The sequence below is a fragment of the Ambystoma mexicanum genome, chromosome 7p (genome assembly GCF_040938575.1).
Source record: "Ambystoma mexicanum isolate Mex_15411 chromosome 7p, UKY_AmexF1_1, whole genome shotgun sequence".
Lineage (NCBI taxonomy): Eukaryota > Metazoa > Chordata > Amphibia > Caudata > Ambystomatidae > Ambystoma > Ambystoma mexicanum.
The window spans coordinates 171,917,771-171,941,783 of NC_090939.1; the positions used below are offsets into that span (position 1 = coordinate 171,917,771).

General features: G+C 44.7%; 1 protein-coding gene across 1 annotated transcript in view; it reads right to left on the reverse strand.

Annotated features, from left to right (window-relative positions):
* Positions 1–16,972: 16,972 nt before the first annotated feature.
* The window catches only part of LOC138525920 (putative gastrointestinal growth factor xP4), a 57,511-nt gene continuing 50,470 nt past the window's right edge, over positions 16,973–24,013 (reverse strand). The window contains exon 4 of the mRNA XM_069636208.1: positions 16,973–17,016. Within this exon, the coding sequence (XP_069492309.1) occupies positions 16,973–17,016 (44 nt within the window). The remainder of the gene's footprint in view (positions 17,017–24,013) is intronic.

The following is a 24,013-nucleotide window of genomic DNA, read 5'->3' on the forward strand; positions in this document are numbered from 1 at the left end:
TCCCCTGTTCTGCCAGTGGCACTCATGGAGACATCCTTCTGCTGTCCCATTTGGCCACGCCCCTCCTCTGTTCTTAATATTCAACGTAGGTATACAAATCTTTCATAGTGTATAAATGATGCCATCTACGCCATGTGCCAGATTAATTATCTTAGACTTATCTGACAAATTAAATGTGCATTATAACAAGAGGACACCATCCATCTTTATACAATGCTCCTTGTCACAAGAAGTCCTGTGAAGCCCCTGATTGAGTCAGACAAACTGTGCTACTGTGACATGTTTCAGTCCCAACTTTTATTAATAGACTTTACTCAGGGAGAGCACTGTAAGGTGAAGAGTTCAATCATTGGTGTGAAGCACAGAGACACTGGGCCTCATTACAGGTCGGGCGGTCCGGAAATAACAGTGGCGGTAAAGCCGCTGCCACTGTTAATTCCGGACCGCCCGATCCCGACTCCTGCAGGCGGGAGGTGATGTTCCCGCCAGGTCTAACCTGGTGGGTTTAACACCACCCGCCTGCAGGCGGACGTGGAAACACCAGGACCATCATGGAATGGTGCCGGTGTTTCCACTTCCCCATTCCCATTGAGTCCTATGGGACTCAATGGGAATGGGGATTAACCGAATTCCGCCTCCGGAATTCCCGGGACACCAGGGTCGTAATGCCCTGGTATTTCCAGGAGTCACGGAGGCGGAATGGTAATACGAGCCCGGCGGTAACCAGGCGGTTTTACCGCCGGACTCATGATGAGGCCCAATGTGTGCTAATATCTACCTTATAACCACTACTGTGCCAACCTTTGTGTGCCACTCTGTAGGAGACAGGATTATTTAAGAAAACTGCCAACCAAGGCCCCCAGTGTCAAAGGAATCAAAGGATCGAACCAATTGCTCAATTCAAATGAATTTTCTGTTGCTTGCAGTTGATGAAAGTGTGGTGTCTTTGGTCTTGTGGGACATGGATGTTGACTTCTTGGGTGGAGTGCCACTAGTCCCCGGCAAAACAATGAAGGTGCTAACATTACAACATAATCTTTTTGGAAAAAAATGTACTCTTTCAACCTCTGGCTCTATTTCCATCACCCAGATGTTAGCTAGTTCAGGATTGGATGGTGGAAATGGACTCCGCCCAGGGACTTCCATTTTGATCTTGTTCCCCACTGGAAGGCATACTAAGCACTGCTGCCATTTGGCAGTCAGTGCTTGAAAGTTTGATCGGAGAACTTCTTTTTGTTTGAGTTACAATGCCTTCCCATATACTGTCACGATTCATTCCTTTAGTTCACAGCACTTGGGGTATTCTCTTGGGTACATTCCCTACTGGACTTCCTTTCAGAACCCTGTGAAAAATCACTTTGGTGATCTGAGATCTCTAAGACCACATTTGCTTCTTGACTTGTCATCCAAATGAATGTTGGTGTTTTTGGCAGCCAGGGTTGTGTGGAGGATAAGAAACAACTGTGGCTGGATGTGCTAGCATTGATCTCACCTTATCATTAGCTTCACAGCTTTTGTTTACTTCAGCCTGGATGTGGCCGTAGTTGCAGTTTTCCTGTTTGGGGCCGGTTTGCTTGTTCTTGGTTCTTTATTCCCAGTCCTTGAATTTCGATTGTGTGTTTGCTTATTCGTATTACCTGATCCCTGGGTTCCCTTTCTAGTGTTTCTTTGTTTTTGAGTCAGCAATTTTCAGTGCTTTCCTTAAACAGCACAGATTATGTGTGTTCTTTTGTTACTTGATCTTGCTGTATTCTTCCGTCTACCCTGAGACACCCCTTTTTTATGAGATTTCTTAGTAGTGTTCCCTTTTACTATTATTTACTTTCATTTCCTGTGTGGGTGATGGTTTTGGGCTTGCCCTTGTGTTCTTCACGCTCCTGTTTCTTCACTCCCTCTTCAAGTCTGTTTTTGGATTTCCACCTTCTTCCTTTGTTCCATGTTGATTGTACAGTGCGGCGTGCTGTCTTGCATCTGTGTGAATGTCTTTGATTTCCTCTCTGCCTTGTAAGCACTATACTGATGTGTGCCTTGTCCCTAGTCTTATCTGTTACGTTATCCTCCCTTTGCTGATGTAGGCTTTTCGTCCAGGGTCCCTGTTTGATCATCTGTGTTTGTAGGCATTGCTGGAATCCCAGGTGGTGATGCTCATCCTTGTTGGTATTTTCTTAAAGTTGCCTTATAAAATACCATCAAAGGAGTCTGTCCACAGACACTGCCATTGCTTGTCCTATATGCGAACCTAGCACTAAACATGCCTTGTAAAAATAGGGAGCATTCAAGTGCTTCGCCCACATCCCCTTTTATATATTTGTAACATCTTCTACTTCCACAACTTGGGTGTCAGTGTGAATGTATGTTGGTCCCTGGGTGCATGCTGTTTGATTGTGTATTTGCTTCCGGTGTCATCTTGTGCACATTTATTTTGCTTGCCCTGTGTTTTCTCTTGACAGACCCTTGACATACACTTTCTAATACAATCAAATCACGTGTTTCCAGATGAAGTAGGCACCAACCAAAGCATCATTACTCTGTTTCCTTGTCACAGAACCTGAAGTAATTAGAGCTGCTGTTCTTCTTGATGATGCACTTTGCAGAAAAGGGATCTGAGAATTTCCCCAAAGAATTAGCATTTGGAATAACTAAGTCATCTGCTTATGGGTTATACCGTGGCAGAAACTGAGCAGAATGGGCTGTGCAGAGAAGCCAGTAACAAAGGAAATTGACATCAAATAATGGATGCTTCATGGTGAAGACAAGCTAGCACATGTGCGACACATGGAATAAAAAAAGAGCATAACCTGCAAATCCCAAAAATACTAGACAGTAGAAAAACGCAGTACAACACCCCAAATGTGCTTGCATTGACTTACAGTTGGGACATGATTAGCTCACACAAATATAATAACAGATTGATCATTGATTCAACGCCAGCAAGAAGATCCCTGGTTATCTTTTATTTATTTTCATTGTTGCATTTATAGTAGCAGGCGAAGCTTGAACCTTGCTATCCTGAGGCAGTGATTGTTAGTGGATCAGAGGGATCTGGTGGGCATGTGCCTCTTTTCCCTGTTCTTGGTACAATATTAACCTAACAGACAACTAACAAAGTGAAAACAGCAAAAAACCTTCCTGGGCTAAAAGCAAGAGGGGGAAAAAAAACAGATTGCAAAATATTCATCACCATTGATTAGGAATAGAAGACAGAACCCTAATCATATACAATCTTTTTCTGGTAGTAGATGATGGAAGAAGCCCAGGGTTCAAGTCTTGTGGGAAATCTCCCTAACAAGGCAATAAACGATTATTTGGATGTTCCGAGTGCGAGAAGTGAGGACGCGTGAACCAAGGCATGGGCACATGGAAATGGCAGAACGACGAGCACTACAAAATTTTCCCACCAGCTAACGATATACTGAGATGAATAAATGGTTCCTGAATTCAGAATTGCAGCTATATTTCAGAACTGCAACGCTCAGTTAATATTGATGTCTGTTCCTTACTCTATGAACAAAAGTACCACCACTCCCCTGAAGGCATCTGCACATTGTCTTCTCTCTACTATCTCCATATAGAAGTATGCTATCATTGGCTTTTTGGTGCAGTTGTGTACCTTGGTGTGCCATATTGGGAAAGTGAGGGGAGTATAACAATCCTCAGTCTCATCCCTCTGATAACATTGTCCTAATTTCAAATGTCTTGCATCGAAAATTGATTCTCACAATCAAAATATATTTTAGTATCTGAAGATTAAATATGAACTATTACTTTTTAAAGAAATATATAATCTAGACAATAACTGAAGACATTGTTACTTTTTAAATTTGACTTAAGTTTTAATAAGCTGCATACTCAGTTGTAAATCTCATGATCAAAAGTCATTTATCAGGTATCTAAAAATAGATTGGAGCCAACCAAGAACAGCTGCAAGCAGAATGTTTTATGTACTCAGATTGCTAATAAATTGGACACTGCATGCAATTATTCAATAACTAACACCAAAGGCGAAACAGCAAGAAACAGACACAGATCCATTGCAAAGTAATTTTTATATTGCTGTTTTAGTATTTGGGAGACAATGCTAAAGAGAGAATTATCTGGTGAAAGGTTTTGAAAACAAATAAAATTCTTTTTCATTTTGAAAGAAACTCTATGAATCAACATTTGTTTATCCATCCTGGCACAAGATGAGCGCAGTGTAATCAACATGCATCTTGTCTGGGACACATCACACACACAGGGGACTTGACAAAGGTTTAGACTCTGTAAAGATAAAAAAAAAATCATGTTAGGTCATCTTGAAACTATCCCAGCAGTAGATAAAACAGTAATCGTCTTCAAACAAATCTGAGAAAAGACGCTTTAAATAACCAATTAATTAATTTGGAAAAAAATCCCTCACAAATTGACCCTTTTGGGAGATTCTGTGAGGTGTTGGTAAAATCATCGTTACCCTCTGCCCAAAGTCTCTCATCTTACAACCTGGCATAGAAGGGTGATTTCACTTCTACCGTGTGAGGGAAAGAAAGAAATGAGTCCTGTCCATTTTTGCACAACATCCAACAGGCACCATATGTAGCTTCAGATGGAATGGTTTTATGTTGACAAATTTATCTGAAATTGAACAATGTACACGTTGTCTCAAAATTCTTCAGGGGTGCACAACTGTTTTCTCTGGAGGGACGAATGTACCGCACAAGTCTCCCACAGTGGGCCGGAATATCCATGGGGATGAGAGGCTGACAGGGGCGTTGGTGTGCGAATTTGAGTAAAGAAAAAACATGGGTTTTGATGTATAATTTATATCTAGAGCTCTATTTTTGACTGTAACCTGTGATATATTATCTTGTAATGGCATAACCACCATCTGTGTCATGTTTTAAATAGTAGTAAAACCACAGATATATAGACGCAAAGACAAAAACTGAGTTTATGCCTGACAACACTTCACAATTAAAGACGGGTGACTTAGAGGGGCATACATAATGTCCTGAAGGGCCAAATTCGGCACCTGGGGCTTGTGTCGTGCGTCACTGCTGTAGTACAATCATTTCAACCCTAAAATAATACCAGCAAGACACTTAAGAGATTCATTGAACACTAAGTTTGGTGTTGTTTTTGCTATTCTAGATGCAATGCTACAGGTATTTATAATGCTGAAAGGATTTTAAACTCCCTTGGTGGCGACACCCACAAGTTGCAATTTGAACCCAGTAACAGATTTTCTGCTTGCTCATGTTTTTCCATTCCCTCATAAAAACACCACCTAAGGGGAAGATTTGGGCCTCATTATACAGCTGGCGGCCGCGGTATGAACGGTGCCAGTAAGGCACTGGCACCGTTGATACCGGGCCGCTGCATTACGAGATCTGCTCAAGGGTTCCTGACAGCCCACCAGGTCTGTGTGGCACCCGCGAGCATAACTCGTAATGCCGCCGGCACCTTTATTAACGGTGCCGGTACATCCATGCTCCTCAGCCTGACTCTGCCCTATGGGGCAGAATGGGGATCGGGAGCCCGGCATTGCAGCTTCCTGCAAATGGGCAACTACCGGGCCACTCATCTCGTATTGGGCTGGTTATTTCCCAATCGTGGGAGGCGGGGGTGGTAGCGAGCATGGCGGCAGCCCTGCCTGCCATGCTCGTAATGAGGCCCAATGTGTGTTAGTTTGAACCCAAACACTAATATTCTAATAAATCAGAAAACGAAGTGTGTCACTAAAATTCAGTCACTTTGATTTTCTGCTCCCTCAGAAAGAACACGTGTGACTCTGAACTGAGTCACTATGATTTTGTTTGATTTCCCGCATTTAATAAGCACATAACCCCAGTAAATTCAAGCTATGGCGTATTTCTGCTGATTTTAGAAAAACTCAGTGTGTATCATGTCCTGAATGGAGTCACATAGTTTCTGTTACTTTAGTGTAAACAATATGTGTGTCACTGTAAACTCAATCATTGAATTTCTGTGCCAACACAGAAAACAAGTGTCACTGTGAAACAAATGACTGATTGTCTCTTTCCTTAAGTTAAAAGAAATGCTGAATGTTTTCATGTACAGACATGCTGCATGTTCGTAAGAGCAAAGTGCTAAGAGTAAAACAGAATCAAAATGAAAAACATGTCACATAAATATAAAGACAGGAAGTGGGGAAGGGGAAGTGGAAGCCAAGGAAGGGAGAAGACTATGGGAACAATAAATATCATGTGTTAGTTAAATATACAAAGCAAAATAAATGCTGTATTTATGTTGGGCAGTCAGGTAGATACAGGGAATGTCTACATTTTGAGCTTAGAGAAAAGACAGAGTTTTTTTCATCATGTTAGAGGAAGGGCTGCATCGTGAGTCTGTTTCTTTGGTGCTGTCCTATTCTTGTATTGCTCTTATTTTCAGGACAGATTGTAAGAATTTGGCAGCTTCCTTTGTACCAAATGGCCTCTCCTTCCTCTGTGATTTTGAATCTCCATCTTTGTGGTTTGATCAGTCTTATCTTGGCCGTTCTATATGCTCTACAGTGTAGAAGGATTTGCAGTACATCTTAGAGATGAGTCTGGAAATCACTGCACATTGATGACATCATACTCCGTGTTCAGCCTTTGGAGAGGAAGTCAGGAATAAATGTGTTCCAGGAGATTCATACAAGGTGGTCGACTATGGAATGATCTACAATTGTCCAATCTTTTGTCCGATTCCACAAATTTGGTTCTCTCGTATTTCCGTCAGACTGTCCTTTTAGGGAAATCATTTTTTAGGAGCGAGCCCTTGAGAAGGCTCAGCATGCCAGATGTGCTTTTCAGGTCCAGGAATCCATACGGCCAGCTTGCTTCTAAAAACATCAGTTTTCCTTCGGCCTATGACAGATCTTCCATCTCACTGCTTTTGCTAGCTTTTCTTTCCACTGAGAATAAGAATGCACCTTTGTGATATGAGTTGCCATTGGGTCATAGCCGATGTTGAGTCTACATCCAATGTTGAGACTTGCTTTTGGGAAGAGTTGGGTAGGTGGCGAAGTCTCTTCCTAATGACTCTCTTAGCATAGAAGAGCCTTTCTGCATGTGTTTCAATTGCGCAAATACCACTACCATGGGTGAGAAAACCTTCCACCTTTACCTTGTATACGTCTGTAATTCCTTGCTGCAGTTTCTCAAGTGCTTGAGAAATGTGAAATTGCTGTGTAAGCTGTTTTTTTTTTTTTTAAAATTTTTTATTACTTGTATATAATCAACTAGAAAAACATGATTTTTACAAGAGGTATCATTCTTAGTTTGCAATAAGTTTCGAAGACCCACACAGGTGCAAAAGGCGGCGATCAGACGAGGCGTTAGAAAGTTGAGGTGAAGTCAGGTCAAGGAGGACATTTTTTACAGAATAAAAGTGGATGTTCAGCCGAAGTCTGATTCGCCAGTTGAGACCTCATGTCGTGCATCTGTGTGATCGTGTTGGTATCCACCAAGCACCTCCGGTAAGGAATTCGTGCTTTGGTTCGCAATTTTGAGAAAAGCCTCCTGAATTATTTTTGCCGTAGCCGTTGCCCAGCGGGGTTTTTCACCAGAAATCAAACGGCACCACCATGTGTTTTCTTCAATCAAAGTTGAGTCGTGCCATAGTGGAGAAAGATAAGCCAGCCGTTCTCGTTTCAGCGAGGGGCAGTTCAGCAAAAGATGGCGTATTGACTCCGTGGAGTCAGGATCGTTACATAACCTGCAGGTAGTTATGGGAGTTAAAGATCTAATCCCCAAGATTTCTCTTGTGTGAAGCAGGTTGAGACGTGCTCGCAAAAATATTCCTCGAAGTTTTTTATCTGGGAATTTTGCACAGTATCTTAGGGGCGACTTCAACTTGTTGAATGTTGGCGGAAGGTGTCTTAAGCATTTTGCTGCTACCGCTTTTTCTATGGTGGAGATCCAGTCTTGGTTCTTTAATTTTTAGTTTACCCTTTGGGGGTTTGAAATTAGGTCAAGTTTGGAGCATGACACTTCCTCCAGTGTGTGTTCTTGCCGACGCACCCAAAGCAGGGCGGCTTTGGAGGACCTGGAGGACAGCTCTTGGCTGATGAAGTTGCAAATTGGAAGATCATTTTTTATTAAGGTCTTTCTAAACAGGGCAAGCGAGGCCACACTGACAGTCGCGCTTAACGAGAGCAGCCCCAGCTCTCTTCTGACTGCTTCAATGGGAATTGCGTTTGGTAAACCCAAAAGTGATTTCCAGATGTATCCCTCTAGCCTTCGCCATAGTTGGTGTGGAATCATAAACATTGCGTCCATGCCGTACGTTAATGCTGGCACTATTTTCCCTTTATAGAAGGTGATGGCCGGGGAAAGTGAGTATTTGCCAAATTTTCTGTCGATTGCTTTGAGTTGAGAAGTCAGAAGCTTAGTTTTTGTCCAGAGGTGAGCTTGCATTTTCTGTTCCTTGCTTGAACCATCGATGACCACCCCCAAGTATTTGAAGTGGGAAACCACCTCAATTCTGATGTTATTTACTGTCCACGATGTAGGTTTTTTGTGAAGGCGAGTGGCTTTTGAAAAAATCATGATTTTGGTTTTGGCCTGATTTATTAGTAGGTTGTTGGCTGACATATAGGCTGCAAGGTTATCGAGCTGCCGTTGCAAGCCGATTGGCGTCTGGTCAAACAAAATCATGTCATCAGCGTAGAGGAGTCGAGACAGGACCGTGTTTCCAAGCTTTGGCGGAAAGGAGCGGACAAGCCGCTCGGAGTCTTTATAGTCACCAAGAAATGCGACAAAAAGGGCTGGGGCCAGTGGGCAGCCTTGCTTGACCCCTCTGTTTGCACTAATTTCCCTAGAGAGAGTGCCTTGTCTGTTCAGCCTGACCTTGAGAGTGGTGTTGGTATGCAAGGCCATTAGTGGGTTTAGGACCGATTCTGGGCAATTCCAGTTTTTTAACTTGCCCCATAATTTCCTTCTGTCGACTTTGTCAAAAGCCTGTGAAAGGTCGATAAAGGCAGCGTAGACAGGCTGAGAAGTTTCTTTCGTTTTCGCTTTCAGCAGGGATAGTATAAATATATTCAGTGTAGTGCTCCCGTGCTTTTTAAAGCCCGTTTGAAGAGGGTCACTGCAGGGGGCTGTTTTGACCCATTGTTGAAAGTGGCCTAGGAGGAGAGAAGCAAAGATCTTGCCCATGATGTCCAGCAAGGCTATCGGGCGATAATTACCCGGGGCGTCTCTGGATCCCTGTTTGTAAATGGGAATAATGATGGATGTGCACCACGAGAGTGGGATCTTTCTCGTTTGTCTGCAGTGGCTGAACAAATTAGAAATGAAGATGGACCATTCATGGTGATGTTTTTTTAAGTCTATGTTAGACAGCCCATCCGGACCTGGCGCTCTGGACGATTTAAGCCTTTTGATTGCGAGAGATATGTCTGATACGGCTGAAAGATCCACCCATGGGGAGTCTGACATGGTGATACACTGAGTTTTTGCTGCCGATGGACTCGCGAAAAGGTCGGTAAAGAAAGTAACCCAGGCTTGCTCCGGAACAGCATTAATCATGTTTGAGGAGGTTGTCGCTTGCGTATGGTTTATTAAAGACCAAAAATCTGCTGTCTTTTTAGTTGTGAGGACTCGGAGCATAAGTTCAGCGTCCCGCTGGTAGATGCCTGCCCGTCTAGCTCTTAACCATGCCTTATACATTCGAAATTCGTTGGCCCACTTGTTCCATGCTTCGACGGTTTTGACAGCTTTAACTTGTCTTTTTAGCTTTCTCAATGCTGTTTTTTTGAGTGCTATTTGTTTGTCGAAGTGGTGAGTATGGATCTTTTGGACTTTTGGACCCAACGTCGAAGGATATTTATAGGATAGGAGGAGTGGGAGGTAATTTGGTCTACCAAGAGGTTCCAAGGGTGACTCAGCGTTTTGATTTGTCGTGTACTGAGAGGTGATTGCCCATATATTTGCGGCAGACAGACGCAGGCGCGTTTGTTGTGGATTGAGCTCCACCTCGGGAAGATAGTTGCCGTTCGAGAGCGCTGTTGAGGCCCAAGAGAGGGACAAAAGGTTATGGTCGCTTGACATGGTTTCCAGCACTTGGAAGTCTTGGACTTCTATGCACAGGGCTGGAGAGGCAAAAATGTAATCCAAAGTGGCCGACCATTGGCCTCTTTTCCATGTTGGTAAAAGAGGCTGGCTTTCTCTGATTTTGGCGACATTATATAGGTTCCTAGAGGACATGAGTGACATCCATACTTCGCCTCTTCGTTCGGCTTGCGTGGGTTCCGTGTCCTTCAAAGGGATCTCTTTCGGCTGGTCGCATTTTGCGTTGAGGTCACCACAAATGATGATCCATGGCGTCTCCCATTCGATACAAATGTCATCGATTGTTTCCTCCATAGTTTGGCAAAAGAGAGATGTGGAAGTTCTCTGTGGGTTCCAGTAGGTGGTGATCAACGCAAGGGGGTGCGACGGGCTTGATTTAGAAGATGGTTTGGAGGAGTCCGACGGGCTGTTGCCAACAGGACCGCCAGAACCCCGTAGGAGTTAGCAGTAGTTTTGAGAATTTTTAAATTTTGGTCCGATCTCACCGCTATTAAGAGACCCCCTGAGGGACGACCCAGAAGACCCTTTACCGCAGGTGATGTCACAATTTCGTAGCCATCCAACACGGGTTTTTCTAGCAGCCATGTTTCCTGGAGGCAAAGGATATCGAACTGTTGTAAGTCAATGCAGTTTTGAGTCGTTAAGTGAGCATGTCCCCTTGTGTTCCAAGAGGCCAGCGTTAAAAGTTTTGAATGTAGGGGGGCGTCGGCTTCCTCTGGTAATTGCTATTTTGCCTTGTTTGGAGCTAGGACTTCTTTGATCCAATGCCATGGTCCTGTTGGCCTTGTAGTGGGTTTCGCTGGTGATAAGGCAGAAGTTGAGTGTCGGTGTTGAGACCTGTTGGCACGACTGTCACTTTGAGGTGAACAGTGTCTCCGGGCATATGCTGGTCTACCCGTGCGTTGCCTATCTTGCTGGTACTGAGACAAGCAACGGGTAGGTGTGGCTTGCCTGTGTTCGCTGTGACAAAGGGACCTTTGAGGTGATACATCTGCCCAGGCCACTTTCGATGAGGTTCTGTATTGAGAGGAGTGGTCCCGGGAAGGGTCTGCCCGATGTTCATGGGTCTGGTCAAAGGTTGACTTTTTTCTTGATGAGGTGTTGAAGTGAGACCTTAGCTTGTCTCTGCGCTCATGGAGGCGTCTAGATGGGCTCTGGTCGTTGGTAGTTTTCTTCTTTGAGTGTGCCCCAAAAGGGGTTGGTTTGTCGGTGTAGGTTTTTATTTCTGAGAGGCGGAGCCCCATTGCCTTTAGGTCTTCGCCAGCTTGTTTACAGATATCTTGTGTTGCCGAGCTATAGATGTAAAGGTGCGCCTTGGCCTTATTGTCTCTGTGGTATGGTTCGACCCGCTGAAAGTGGTCCGATTTCAAATGTTTTAAGGCGGGTATTGACGATGATATTTTTAGCACAGTTCTTCTGTTGAGAATTATGTGTTTATCTTTGCTTGAGATCTGCTCAATTTTGAACAGGGTTATGGTACTAGTCGTCTTAACATTGGCCAAATTCAGTTCCGTTGGTTTGGGGGTCTTGGATAGCTTTGACGGCCTTGTTTTATCTACCACACTGTTTTGAACATGGTTAGTGTTCAGTTTGGTCGAAGTGGTTGCAGTAGGCGTGGGCAGGTGGTGAATCTCGAGGTTCTTCCCGGCCGGCTCCCATGTTGAGGTGGATAGGGCGTCAGGGAGCGCCTGTAGAGTGGGCAACCGGCGAGGGGTTTGTCCAGCGTCTTGAGTAGGTGAGGGTGCCATAGGCAAATCGTCCACTTCTTGGGCTGGGGTTGGAGATAAAAGGCTTGAGTCGAAAAATTCTTCAGAGGTTTTCGGAGACTGAACCCGGGCTGTTATGGTTTGAGGCCGTGGCCTGGCCAGATTCAAAGTGTCCATTGAGATAGGATGGCTGGAGTTTGTTAAGCCGCCTTCTGACGGGAGGTTGCAGGGATGGATCGGCGGGGAGGAGTGACGATCGCTTGGCTCTAGTTTTAATGTCTTTTTGCCTTGGAGTCTCCGTTGGGACCGGTCCTGGTTTTGAGCGGAGGTAGAGTGAGAACTGGAAGTGGGCGTTAGAGCCACTGACGTGGGCTTTGGTTTGCTCGAAAATATTGGAGCGAGGTCAATGAAGGAATTAGTGTAGGGCGTCTGTGTAGAGCTGTCAGCACCAATCTTTTGAGGAAGGATCGTCGCCCTTGTTGCAGGTGAGTGTGATTGCTGCGGGGCCAACGGTGTTGGGTCTTTTGAGGTGTGAAATATGTCATGTTTCAAGTCGATAGCAGTGATGTAGCCTTCGAGAAAGGTGAGTTTAGACAGAATGGAGGCCAAGATGGCCGTATTGTCTCTTGATGCATCTCCTAATGATTCATAGAGTTTGCAGAAAGGGGCCATTGCGATGGTTATTGCCGACATGATTGTCGTTAAGTCTTTTCTATTGCCCGATGTGTCTTTTTGAGGTGTAGAGGCAGGGTCCAAGAGTGGTCTTTTATTTCTTGGGAAATCTCTGGGTCCTAAGGATGCAGGGTTCGCCAGGGAATGCCTGCGCCTTACTGGTCTTCCTTCGAGTTCTACATCACTTGAATGTCTCTCTGTGACAGGGCTCTGGTGTTGGTCGCTGTCATCTTGTATGATAATGCTGGGTGGGGGATCTGCCAGCGATGCCAGGGGGGGAAGAATGGGTAGGTGGGATTTCGTCCACGATTGCGTGGACTTTACTTTGTATGAAGAGACAGGCTTGGGCTGTAATAAATCTAGAATGCCCGGGAGACCCTGGTTTGCCGGGCAGTCTTTGAGTATTGAGTGAGGAAGTGAACTGGGTTCCGGGTTTCTAGAGAGGGGCTTCTCGGCTTGAATATCTGAAGCAGTGATGAGTGGAGCAGAAAGGATCCGCTCGGGGTTCAACGTGACTGGTGTCGGGAGGTCTTGTAGGTTGTCTTTGGGAATTAAGGTTTGGCTCAGAACTGTAGGGCAAATTGGTGACTGGGGGCATTCAATAGCTACAATTTTTCTGGTTTTTAGGGCAGGCGCGGCTTCGTCAAGCGCTTCTAGAATTTCCGCGTCAGACAGCTCAGAGTCGGTGGATAGTTTTCTTTTTCCTTGGATCTTGAAGAAGTTCAGCAAAGCAGATGACAAGAGAGGTGTGGGTAAAGAAAGTTTAGGATCACCTCTCTTTTTCCGAGACTGAGGTCGGGCCTCACTTAGTAGATGCTTGGTGGATTTTGCTGATACAGACGATAGGGCTTGGTGTTTTTTTTTTTTTTTTTTGTTGATGCCACCAATTTATTGAGCACTTGTGTCGCTGGCACTGGTTTCATTCTTGTGCTGGCTTGGTTTTTGTGAAGTGGTCTTGTTTGAGCGCACAGTTTTTTATGCGAAGCAATGTTCGAAGAGATGGAATCCTCGTCTGAATCTGTGTCAGTTATTGATTCCAAGGGAGGGTTCATTAATGTGTCTTTGGATTTGTTTTGAGACTGAGATTGTGGATCTGAAAGAGGTTTGAGAAGAGGAATCTCCGCTGTGGATATATTGTCTTGCAGAGTGCTAAGCTCAATGTCGGATGCTTGTGTGAAATTGACTGAGGTCAGGTCCGGCGCCGTGCGGAGCGCCACTGGGGCCTGAGCGGAGACTAATTGCTTTTTTGGAGTCTCGAGTCCAGCCTTATCCGATGAGGTCCTGGGGTCGTCCGTGGTTATATGGATCATCGCCTCGATGGTTATATTGGACGTGCATGGCTGAGACTCGGAGCAAATATCAGAGACAGGTAACGGCATGTGGGCCGGAGACAAGTTGAATGAAAAGTCTGATGGTGCCGCCATGTTGTTCAGCTCAGCCGTGTCGGCTGATACAGCAGAGTCCGGCCGGGCTATGCCGGATGAATCAGCTGGCGCGAGCGCCCTCAGACCCACTGACAGGGACCCTCCGGTCCCTGCACAGAACGGGTCACTCGCCGAAGCGGTAAGAGGGCGGGTCGCGTCAGGAGCTGGAATCAGGCAGCTGGCCGTCGCTGTGGCGTTAGCTGGTCCACCTTTATGCACTGTAAGGTGCGTATGGACGATCCGGGACTCAGGCCCAGGGGGGGCGCCCGGCCGCACGGGCTCCATGGGTGCCGGCGGCTGTGTCCCAGAAGTTATGGTAGTTCCATGAGTTTGGCTCGACGAAGGGAGAAGAAGATATTCTCGAGGAGTCGAGGCGGGAGACGGCAGCGTAGCGGTCGCCGCCAGGGGCCTCGAATGGTGTGAAGAAGTTGGGGCCGAGGCGGCCGATGGTGCATATAAGTTCTTACGCACTTTGCTTCTGAGTCTGCGCTGATCTGAATCTTCCTCCATGGTAGGGGGAAGTGGGGAAGGGGGAGGTGGGGGGGGAGGGGAAAGGGGCACAGTGAGGGTAGGTGAAGGAGAGAGGGAGGAGAGAGGGAGGAGAGAGGGAAGGGAGGAGGGAAGAGAAGGCACGGAAGGAAGTGATTGGTGGGTAGGAAGTAGGAAAGGAGAAGAAAGAAGGAGGTTGAGAGAACAGGAATGGGAAACCGGTAAGGAAAAGGTATAAGGAGGAGGGTGGGTGGTAGTTGGTAGTTGATAGACTTCGGGGACAGGTTAGTTGTAAAAGTTACCTTGGGGCTCTTAGACCGTCTGGAGTCTGGAGCCTTGTCCCTTGTCCTGGCGCGGACTGGAGCAGACTGGAACTCTGCCCGAACTCCGCGCGCGCTCCGCGCGCAAGGCAAGTTTTTAAAGGTGATGCTGGGAAAAAGCCTTAAAGGTACAGCAGCGTCAGCAGAAGACCACAGAAAACACGTCCTCACTCGTTAGTGACTGGAGCAGACTGGAACTCTGCCCGAACTCCGCGCGCGCTCCGCGCGCAAGGCAAGTTTTTAAAGGTGATGCTGGGAAAAAGCCTTAAAGGTACAGCAGCGTCAGCAGAAGACCACAGAAAACACGTCCTCACTCGTTAGTGACTGGAGCAGACTGGAACTCTGCCCGAACTCCGCGCGCGCTCCGCGCGCAAAGCAAGTTTTTAAAGGTGATGCTGGGAAAAAGCCTTAAAGGTACAGCAGCGTCAGCAGAAGACCACAGAAAACACGTCCTCACTCGTTAGTGACTGGAGCAGCTGTTTTTGCTTTGACTTCCATTTTGACAATGTGTCTCCCTGAGGACCTGATTTCTGGGACAGTTGTTCCCCGCTATGTGAATTCACATACTGTTCCCAGTTCGGTGCAACCTACTGTATACACACATCTTTTAGCTGTGTTTCTCTTCTTTAGTCACCCAGCACATCATCTTTGACTTGAATTCGCTCAGGGCTATGATAGTGGCGGTGCAACAGGAGACGGCTGCACTGAGCTGCTGATGGGGTTCTTCTCTGGTTTTTCATTGAGGATTAAATCAACAACATAGGTCAGTAAGAGTTTGAGGTCACGGATCCTGGGTGCATCTGGTGCTTTGCTTGCTATTGTGTCTTACACCCCATTTACATACAAATTGTGCAATGTCTGGGTTAAGATGTGATCTTGACTTCTAGATGTATAGGTTAAAATCTTTCCTGAGGCTTCACACTTTACGCAGTGCAAATTTGGATTTTTGGTGAGTGGAGGGCCTTTATAATATCTAACAGCATTGCACCTTTTTCATGGATTCAATTTGGCCCAGAGGCAAGGTTGAACACCTATGAAAAGATTGGTGGGGTATTTTCCCTGCGACTATTTGTGAACCATGCAAAAAAAGATTAAAGATTTGATCAATAGTTGCAAGGCCTATATGAAAGACACGTTGAAATCCATCAATTGAATTCCAGGAGTAGTCATTTATAATCGATGTTTGGTCTGTATCGATCAAGCTGATCACTCTAAGAAGGAGGCTGCACTGTTGTGCCTCCTTAAAGTGTGGCATGGCGGAACTGGTACGCTACTGTTTATGGAATTTGTTATGTTTGAAAAAACCCTAGAGGTTTTTGGGAAACAAAGGGAGCCATAAGTGGTAGAATTCTGTAAACAATTCAGGAGGAAACATGTTTAGCCCCAAGGCCATGCCTATGAAAGGGAAGGTTAATAAGCTAATAATGTAATAATGTATTAGCCATCTTGTGATTGGAGTGCGTTTGTAGACTTCTGTTGGTTTCATACATGTTCTGCTGCGGTACTTTCGAGCAGCCATATTTATGCAGTATTCATGTATTTCCTGCTTAGCTTGGATAAAGGATCGGCCTGAAGTTGCCTAATAAAGCGTGCTCTGAGAATACTGTTCCAATATTATTGTTCTCTAGTTGGGACCTTGTAGATAACATGTTAGAGAACTTCTTATACATTGTCCAATTCTGTTCTGCCAAATTTCACACCCAATAACTCTTCCTCGTTCTTTTTTCTTTTCTATTCATCACAATATATCGACCTTGGCTTAGGCTGCATTTTTGGTAGTTGGCAGATATGGCTTTACTTTCTTGCAGTCCCCATCCTTCAAAGGGTTCCCCATCTTCGGAACTGGAGATTTTAATGACCCGCAGCAAAATACTTGCTTGTGATATATCAAACCTTTGAAATGCAGCCTCATCTCTTTTGTCCAGTCCAGATGTTTAACCCAAAGGTTCATATGTTACACCTGTGTCAGCTTACTTCTATAAACCTGAATGTGAGTACTCGCGCGGGACCAAGAGCACATATTCATTCAAGCATGCATAGGCAAAGCTGTGACATATATAAAATGAATGTTGCCAAAATGGTGCATTAAAATAAATTGGCATTTTTGCTAAACATGAACCCTGGCAGGTCCCCTACTGTCCTTAGTACAAGACCAAGGAGACACTAGCCAGCCAAATTAAGCATGAACATGACAGCAGGAACAACCCTTACAACAGAACATGACAAGATATAGCTCGTAAACCCATTCAAAATGGTAGTGTTATATTTGTTTCACTTTCCCAATAACAGAATAAAGGGAAGTTCAGTTAATCATCTTCTTGCATACACCTTAGGGTGTACACATCATTCTCTGAAAGAATGGAGAAGACAATTACATGTGTAGAATAGCCTGTGATTCCATGACACACGGATGCATGTGGAGTTGAAGCCTTTGTGAATGCAAGGTGAAAATGTTCTCTGCAAAGCAAGTGCTTCAGATGTCACATGCTCCATTGCTGAAATATAAATCATGTGCACTTCAAAGTCAAATGAATATATAATGTAAAGTAATTTGGAAAGCATGACGGTATGAGCAAGATATTTACTGTGCAATTTTGAAAGCCTCATCTCCTCTGTTATAATGTATATTATTCTCTTAGGTCTTAGGGACACTATAGTAACATGTACACATTGAGCAAACTGAATAGCATTACGATGCATTCAATGTGCAGATGGTAATGCTCTTGTCCTTTACCTTCCCCTTTTTTGAACTCTTATCAAGGGGCTATGCAAGCAGAATTCACCTGCAGTATAGACCATAGTCAATCTTACAGCCATCCAAAAGAGGCTCCGTGAGTATTGGCCAGTTCAAATACAGAGGCGGTAAGAGCAGGCCTGCACTTGACTCTTTCATATCTAGTACAGTACAATATTACTGTATGCATGAATGTAATCATCCCTATGCGATATCCTTATATAGACAGTAAAGTATAAATGTGTAGTCTTTTAGGAAAAGCCTATCCACAAACAATGCCATGTGTGTTGACAATACATGAGCATGAATGAGCTGAATCAACGTTTCAAGTGCGTAGCTAGACACTTAGCCTCATTACAAGGTTGGCGGTAAATCAGCAGTTAATCAGCTGATTTACTACTAAAATCATCCACTGTTACCTCCACTCTGTCCCATGGCATTACCACAAGATTACTAGTGGGGGTAGGGTGGTGTAAGTCCCTATTTGACTCCATGTTTTTTTTGGCAGATTTACCATGAATGGGAATGCTGCACAGTAAATCCAATGATATTTGGCTTTAAAGTGAAGGATTTACCGCCACCTTCCCGCTGAAAGCAAATCCTCAACTTCAAAGTCATACTTGGTACTCGGCAGTGCGATAAAAGTGGCAATAATGCCGTTTTTTCCCCAAAAAATGGCGGTAACATAATGACCACTAGAGGATGACTCCCTTAATAACAGGATCACTGCAATTACTTCTGACCATGAACTGCCGCTGTGGTGGGCTATTGTGTTTCTAATAAACTAACAAATGAATCGAAGAATACTGTAAATGAGTTCTACACTAGGGGGTGCCTTGCTCCCTAGGTTATTACTTGGTAACAGCATTTTAAGTAAATGTTTGAAGGTATTAGAATTTCTAATTTCTCCAAACAGAATCACAATTGCCACTATTGGTTACTTTGGAATTTCCACCTCATTATGAGTTGTTGTTAGTCCGCATTTTGAAATCTCATAGGGTTTTATTGGGAACTTAAAGGAATTATATCTAGAGATAATTTCACTGGAGTTCACGTCTCCAATTTTCTGTTTGAAGGTAATACCTCCTGTTAGGGAGAATTCTCCAGAATGGCTAATTTCCCTTACCTACTCAGTGCCTCAGCAGCTTTGCTGGATTTCTAAGATTTCTTTTTTTCACCTGGCACATGTGTTTTGCTGTGTGTTTTACATTTTTGTGTCCATAGACTGTGGAGCCTCACCTACTCCATAGGCATCATCCTTTTACTGTGTGTCACACAGCACCTTTAGTGCAGTGACACAAAGTTGTCTTTTTCAGACTTCCCACTTTAAAAACCATTTTCTGGGCTGACTACTGTCTCCCAGAACATGTAAAGTTGCCATTGACTTTATTAGTCTTTTTAAATTCACAGACCCAGTTTGCAGTACTGGAAAGGGTTAATAGTTATCCCTTTTTGTCTGGCTCTCATGGAACATTGTTTCATTCCCCTTTCTTTAAGATTTGGCTGGTGGCAGTGGTATCTACCATATTTTCCCTACTGCAGTGTATACAAATAGCCTTGGTACAGTTTTAGGCTATGTTAGTAGCCTCGATCTTTAATCTGCTGGACCCCATTTACTTTTATTTGGTTCTGGCTGGGTTTACTCCTCATTTCTTTTTGTAACCTACTTTATCGTGTTTTACTCTGCGCGCCAAACCAGGTGTGGTTCCTTTTTTCGCCGTCCCTTGGTGGGCTTCTGCACAGAAGCCCTCCTTAGGCGCCTGAGAGTCTAGGTAGACAGGATGTGAGGGACAGGTTTTAGGCCCCATGACCAGGGTCTCCTTGGACACCCAAGTCGCACTCTTATTTGATTGGCTAGGTAACTGTCCTGCCAGGATAGCCGCCCTGCTGTGTGATTGACAGCCAGGCTGTGTGAAAGGAGGAAAACTGCATAAAAAGCAAGTCTCTGGGACTTGGAAGGCAGAGTCGCCACTGGATCGAGAGAACCGAAGAGAAGCTGAAAGAAGAGAACTGCTAAAGGGGACTGCTGCAACTACTGAACCTCCCGGTGAAGCCCTGCTGCGGCTCCGAATCTCCTAATCTTCGACGACAGAGAAGATCTGCAAGGAATCTTCTTCCCTTGAGCTGGGGGGACCAACCAGTTCGCCAAACACCAAACAAGGCCTCCCTCCCCTGGTCGAATTTGCTGTGCACTGCTGCAGTGAACCGGATAACCAGGAGTAGCGGACCCTGTTTGGGTTTTAAGGGGCGCACCTTTTATTCGTTGCTTTGCTCTGCTTCTGATTTCTTCCCTGGGCAGTGCAGGACCCTCCAGTCTTCCTCCTTCGTGTCAGTGTGACAGTCCCTTCAGGAACCATGAGCCTGCAGGATCTGCTAGGAATTTATGATTCAGCTACAGCATTCTTCTTCTTCTCAAGTACTGCTCAAACCCGGGTGTTCGTTTTGTCTGACCGCGGTGAAAGAGTTTTTAATCTTTTGCCAATCCACAGGCTTTTCCTTCTCTACTCTTTTAAGTAACATTTCTTCTGACCAACTTCGTTTTGAAATCTTGGCAAAGACTTAACCTCAAACTACTCTGAACTGTGGGATCCTCTGCAAAGACTCGGAACAATTAACATTGGCTCAGGGCTATTGATTTGAATCCTCATTGTAGCAAGCCTTTTCTAGATTGCCCTGCCTACTTACTTGTTGGTGCTGCTTGATTTTGAATAACCTTGTCTTTCCCTCCCTTTTTAAATTGCTGCAGTGCCATTTTGCTCACACTTCATTTTGACCTTAACTTGTCCAGAATTGATTGGGTGTTGTGTAGTATATTAGGATTGTGATTTGTCTGCTGCTTGATAATAGTGAATTGTTCTACAACTGATGGTGTAAATAATTGTATATTCTTTTACTCAGAAACCTTGAGTGAGTGTTTGTTTGAACCATAACAACTGCTGTCCTTTGTGTAATTTCTGATACTGCTCACTTTACTCTTGAGATAAGTCAGGCTTCTCAGCCCTCGCTACCACTTTACTGTGCAGTACAGGCTTGTACCAAAGGTGAATTTGTACTTGCACTTGTAGTCTTAATTGTGTGCGGTGTTCCCAAAGGGCACTGAATATGATTCTGCCTAACAGCTCCATTAATGTGCTGGAGGTATTACCTACCCCCTGTTAGGTTTGAAACTCATAAAATAGAGGACAGAAAAAACTGGTGGTAACCCTATTAACCAAATTTTTGTGCAGTTACCTATACGCGTAATGCGGCCCGATTGTCTTCAGGCCTAGTAAGTCAATGAAGGCAAACAGTGTTAGATGTACATTTTATAGGGGATTTTGATAGCACATTTTTCAGAAGTCAACCACAGTAAACAAGCTCCTTTCTCATGTGTCCACAGTTTAATCCAATAATAGAGTGCAGTAGCAAACCACACAGTAATAGTACAACCGTTTCAAAATAAAAGAATGCCCAACCAAGGCTTTATAGAATAAATCAATTATTCAACTAATCTATTGAAAGCACTATGAAAAACCCACCCCTGGATAAGAAGACAGAAGGTGCAGAACAGACATGTATAAACTATCTTGATACTTTAAGTAAAACAGGCAAAAACTGCAAATATGTTGTTTAAAAGGATGTTTTATTGAAAATGGTTGCAAAAGGGACATAACCAGTCTCCGGGGCACCAAAAAGGTGGACCATGGGGATAGGGTCAGTTGAAAGTACATGATTCCAGTGTCAGGCAGTTCAACAGTTCCACACTGTTGTACTTGCGGGTCTAACTGGGTTTGGATGCCGTCGAGTAGGATTCGAGCATGTGATGCGTGTGGTTCACAAGCTGCGCTGAGATACATAAGCTGAATGGATCATTAAGAGCATTTCAAGATGGATACCACTGGTTTATGCTGACAAGTGATGCAATTGTTCAATGATTGCAGTCGAGCTTCGATGCAAAATACTTGCGATTCAATGCTTGGCTTGATTCGGCTGTGCAAAGTCGTCTGCATGGGGTGCTGATACTCGAGCTGGACAGCTGACTAGGCTCTGCTATGGTAATGTAATGTTTTGAGAAGTGGTAGTTCGGCATTCAAGTGAATGCCAAAAGCAGCATTGGAAGATCTGCAAGTTTGAATGAGGTGAACAGGGTATGAATGTGGTTCGAATGAGGTTTGATTGGTTCAATGAAAACAGGGATCCTGGAAGTTCGGGCACTTAGAATGCTGTGTGATCCACTTCAGGGTGCTCAAGAACAAGGTGAGTCCTTCTGAGTCTTTACTCTCCCAGCCTAAGGAATGTTCCAAGCATAGTGGCAGAACTTGGTCCTCTGCAAGGGTCACCCACAATCTGTCCTGCGAGTGAGTATGGGGCAGAGCCTGCATTTGTCTTGGGACACACCTTGTTCACCTCAATGGCTGAGGACTTTGGAAAGTTCAACTCTCCCAAAAGAAGTCCAAATTCATTTGTTCTAAAGTCCTCTAAAACTCAAACGTGAATCAAAAAAAGGAGTGTGAGACTCTTTCATGTATAGGCAACATGCCAAATGGGATTGGAGGAAATCAAGCCGGCTTTAAAGAGTCCAATCCCTGTCCTTGTGACAAGTGCCCCTTACCTTCTGATGTCATACCCAGAGTGCCTTGTTCCATAGGAAGTGGAGGGGACAGTAAGAAGACAAAAGCGCACAGAAAGATTACATGAAAGGCTCCTTCCTCAACCCTACGGGTGCTTCCCACGCCGTCCTAACTCCATCCCTTTCTAGATCTGCAGCATCAAGGGCTCTCTTGTGTGTAGTCCCCTAGTGTGAGGTAGCCATTGTTCTGCAATTGTCGTGGCAAGAGAGATGGTACATTCCTTCCCAGAGAGTGAATAGATGCATGCAACCTGCCCTATTGTCTCATTCACTGGAATGCAGACATGCAGGTGTCTGAAATTCAAATTGCATCTTATAGCTATCTAGGCTCACAGGGATGTCACTGGTATGATACAAATCAGATGTGGATAAGAATGATGTGAACTGCAAAGCACCATCCCCAAATATGTATGGCTTATATTTCAAGAGTATCCTGCTGTTAAATAAGGCACCTGCAACCTCTGAAATGCCTCTCTCCCACAGGAGAGCAGGAGCAGCAGATCGGGATTCTGATGCAGCAGAGCACTGGAATACATTATGCTTTTGACATGGAGTTTATTGAAAGGTTTGTCTGTTTGTCAGATCAGCCTTTCTGATGTGGATCACCCACACCATTTAATAAAAAGTATGCTCTCAACAGCTGCCACTGAGACGACAAGATTGACGACTTGAAAACAGCAACATCTTCTAACTATGCAATGCTTAAGTCTGCTAGTCCCGACAGACTGAGTTCACGATCCTCTGAAAGATAGTAGATGTATTTTTAACGCAAAGGGCATAACGGTGTACTGGCAGTGCCCTTCTGGAGTGGAAAATGCTAACACATCAGTTTACATTTAATAACATTTAAAAAACCTAGCACTTTTACATCCTTAACAGATGGCAATCGTTCAATGGAGTTATTCTTCGGTAACTTTAGCAATATTTTTCAAAATTCCCAATGGCCTAGACAAGAAACCGGATTATGTACACCCTATTTCCATGGAGTCCCACTGCAACTGTCGTTCAGCAATAGATCACTTCATATTGAGATGATTCCAAGCTTCCTGCTAAAGCAGAAGACTGCTCTAATAGGAGGTATCAGGGTCTGATTGCTTTTATTGATATCCCGAAACCTGCATTGTGGTGTAGAGATTCTTGAAAATAAATCAAAATTGGGTACCCTCTCTAAGCTTTTTCCCTCAACTCAATAACAGTGATCGAAGTGGCAGGAGCGGTTGGGAGCAGTGCCCCTCTACTTATTAGGTTTTACTGTTCCCATTCTTTTATTTGAGAAAGAAACAGTTCTTGAATGGCTTTGTTTTAAAATAAAAGTGTAGGAAGTCCTTGAAACTAGCCCTTCAGTGCACTGCTTTGAATGTTCCCTTAAACAGCAAGTGCATTTGTTTGGGGGTTTGGATTGCACTTGGGAGGAGGCAGTGATGGGGTTTGTGGGGAGCAGGGGCAGGCCATCTAGGAAAATAGTTCCACTACTTCTTTTCATACACTTCGTCCACTGCTCAAAAACAAAGTATAAGCAGGGGGTTTTCAGGGCTCTGTGATGATTCCAGGGAGATCATCACCTCTGCCCAAGGAGGAGTCACCCCTTCGGGCCTAGGGAGGTGGGTCTGCTATGTTTTACCCCTGAGGGAACAGCCCCTTAGAGGATATAGACTCCAACAGAGGTATAAGTCACAATTGTCCCCCCCAAGCAGTAACACTTTTGTAGGGTATATAGGAGTTGGGTTTTGCGATGACCGTGTAGAACCTTTACTAATAGTTGACTTGGCATCTGTCCCTTGGTTTTCCGAATCTCCTGTGAAGACTATGGAGAGAAGAGTGAACAAGCCCACAGGAGGAGCGTCCCTGGAACAGCCAATCATGGAGGAGGCTGAGCAGGCCCCACAGAGATTAACAGTGTTGAAGATGCCAAAGGATGTGCGGTCGGATGGGAAGGAAAACCACCAGTGTCGGCGGGCAATATCATAATGCACATCCAGAGAGTGGAGTGAGACGCAGCTGACG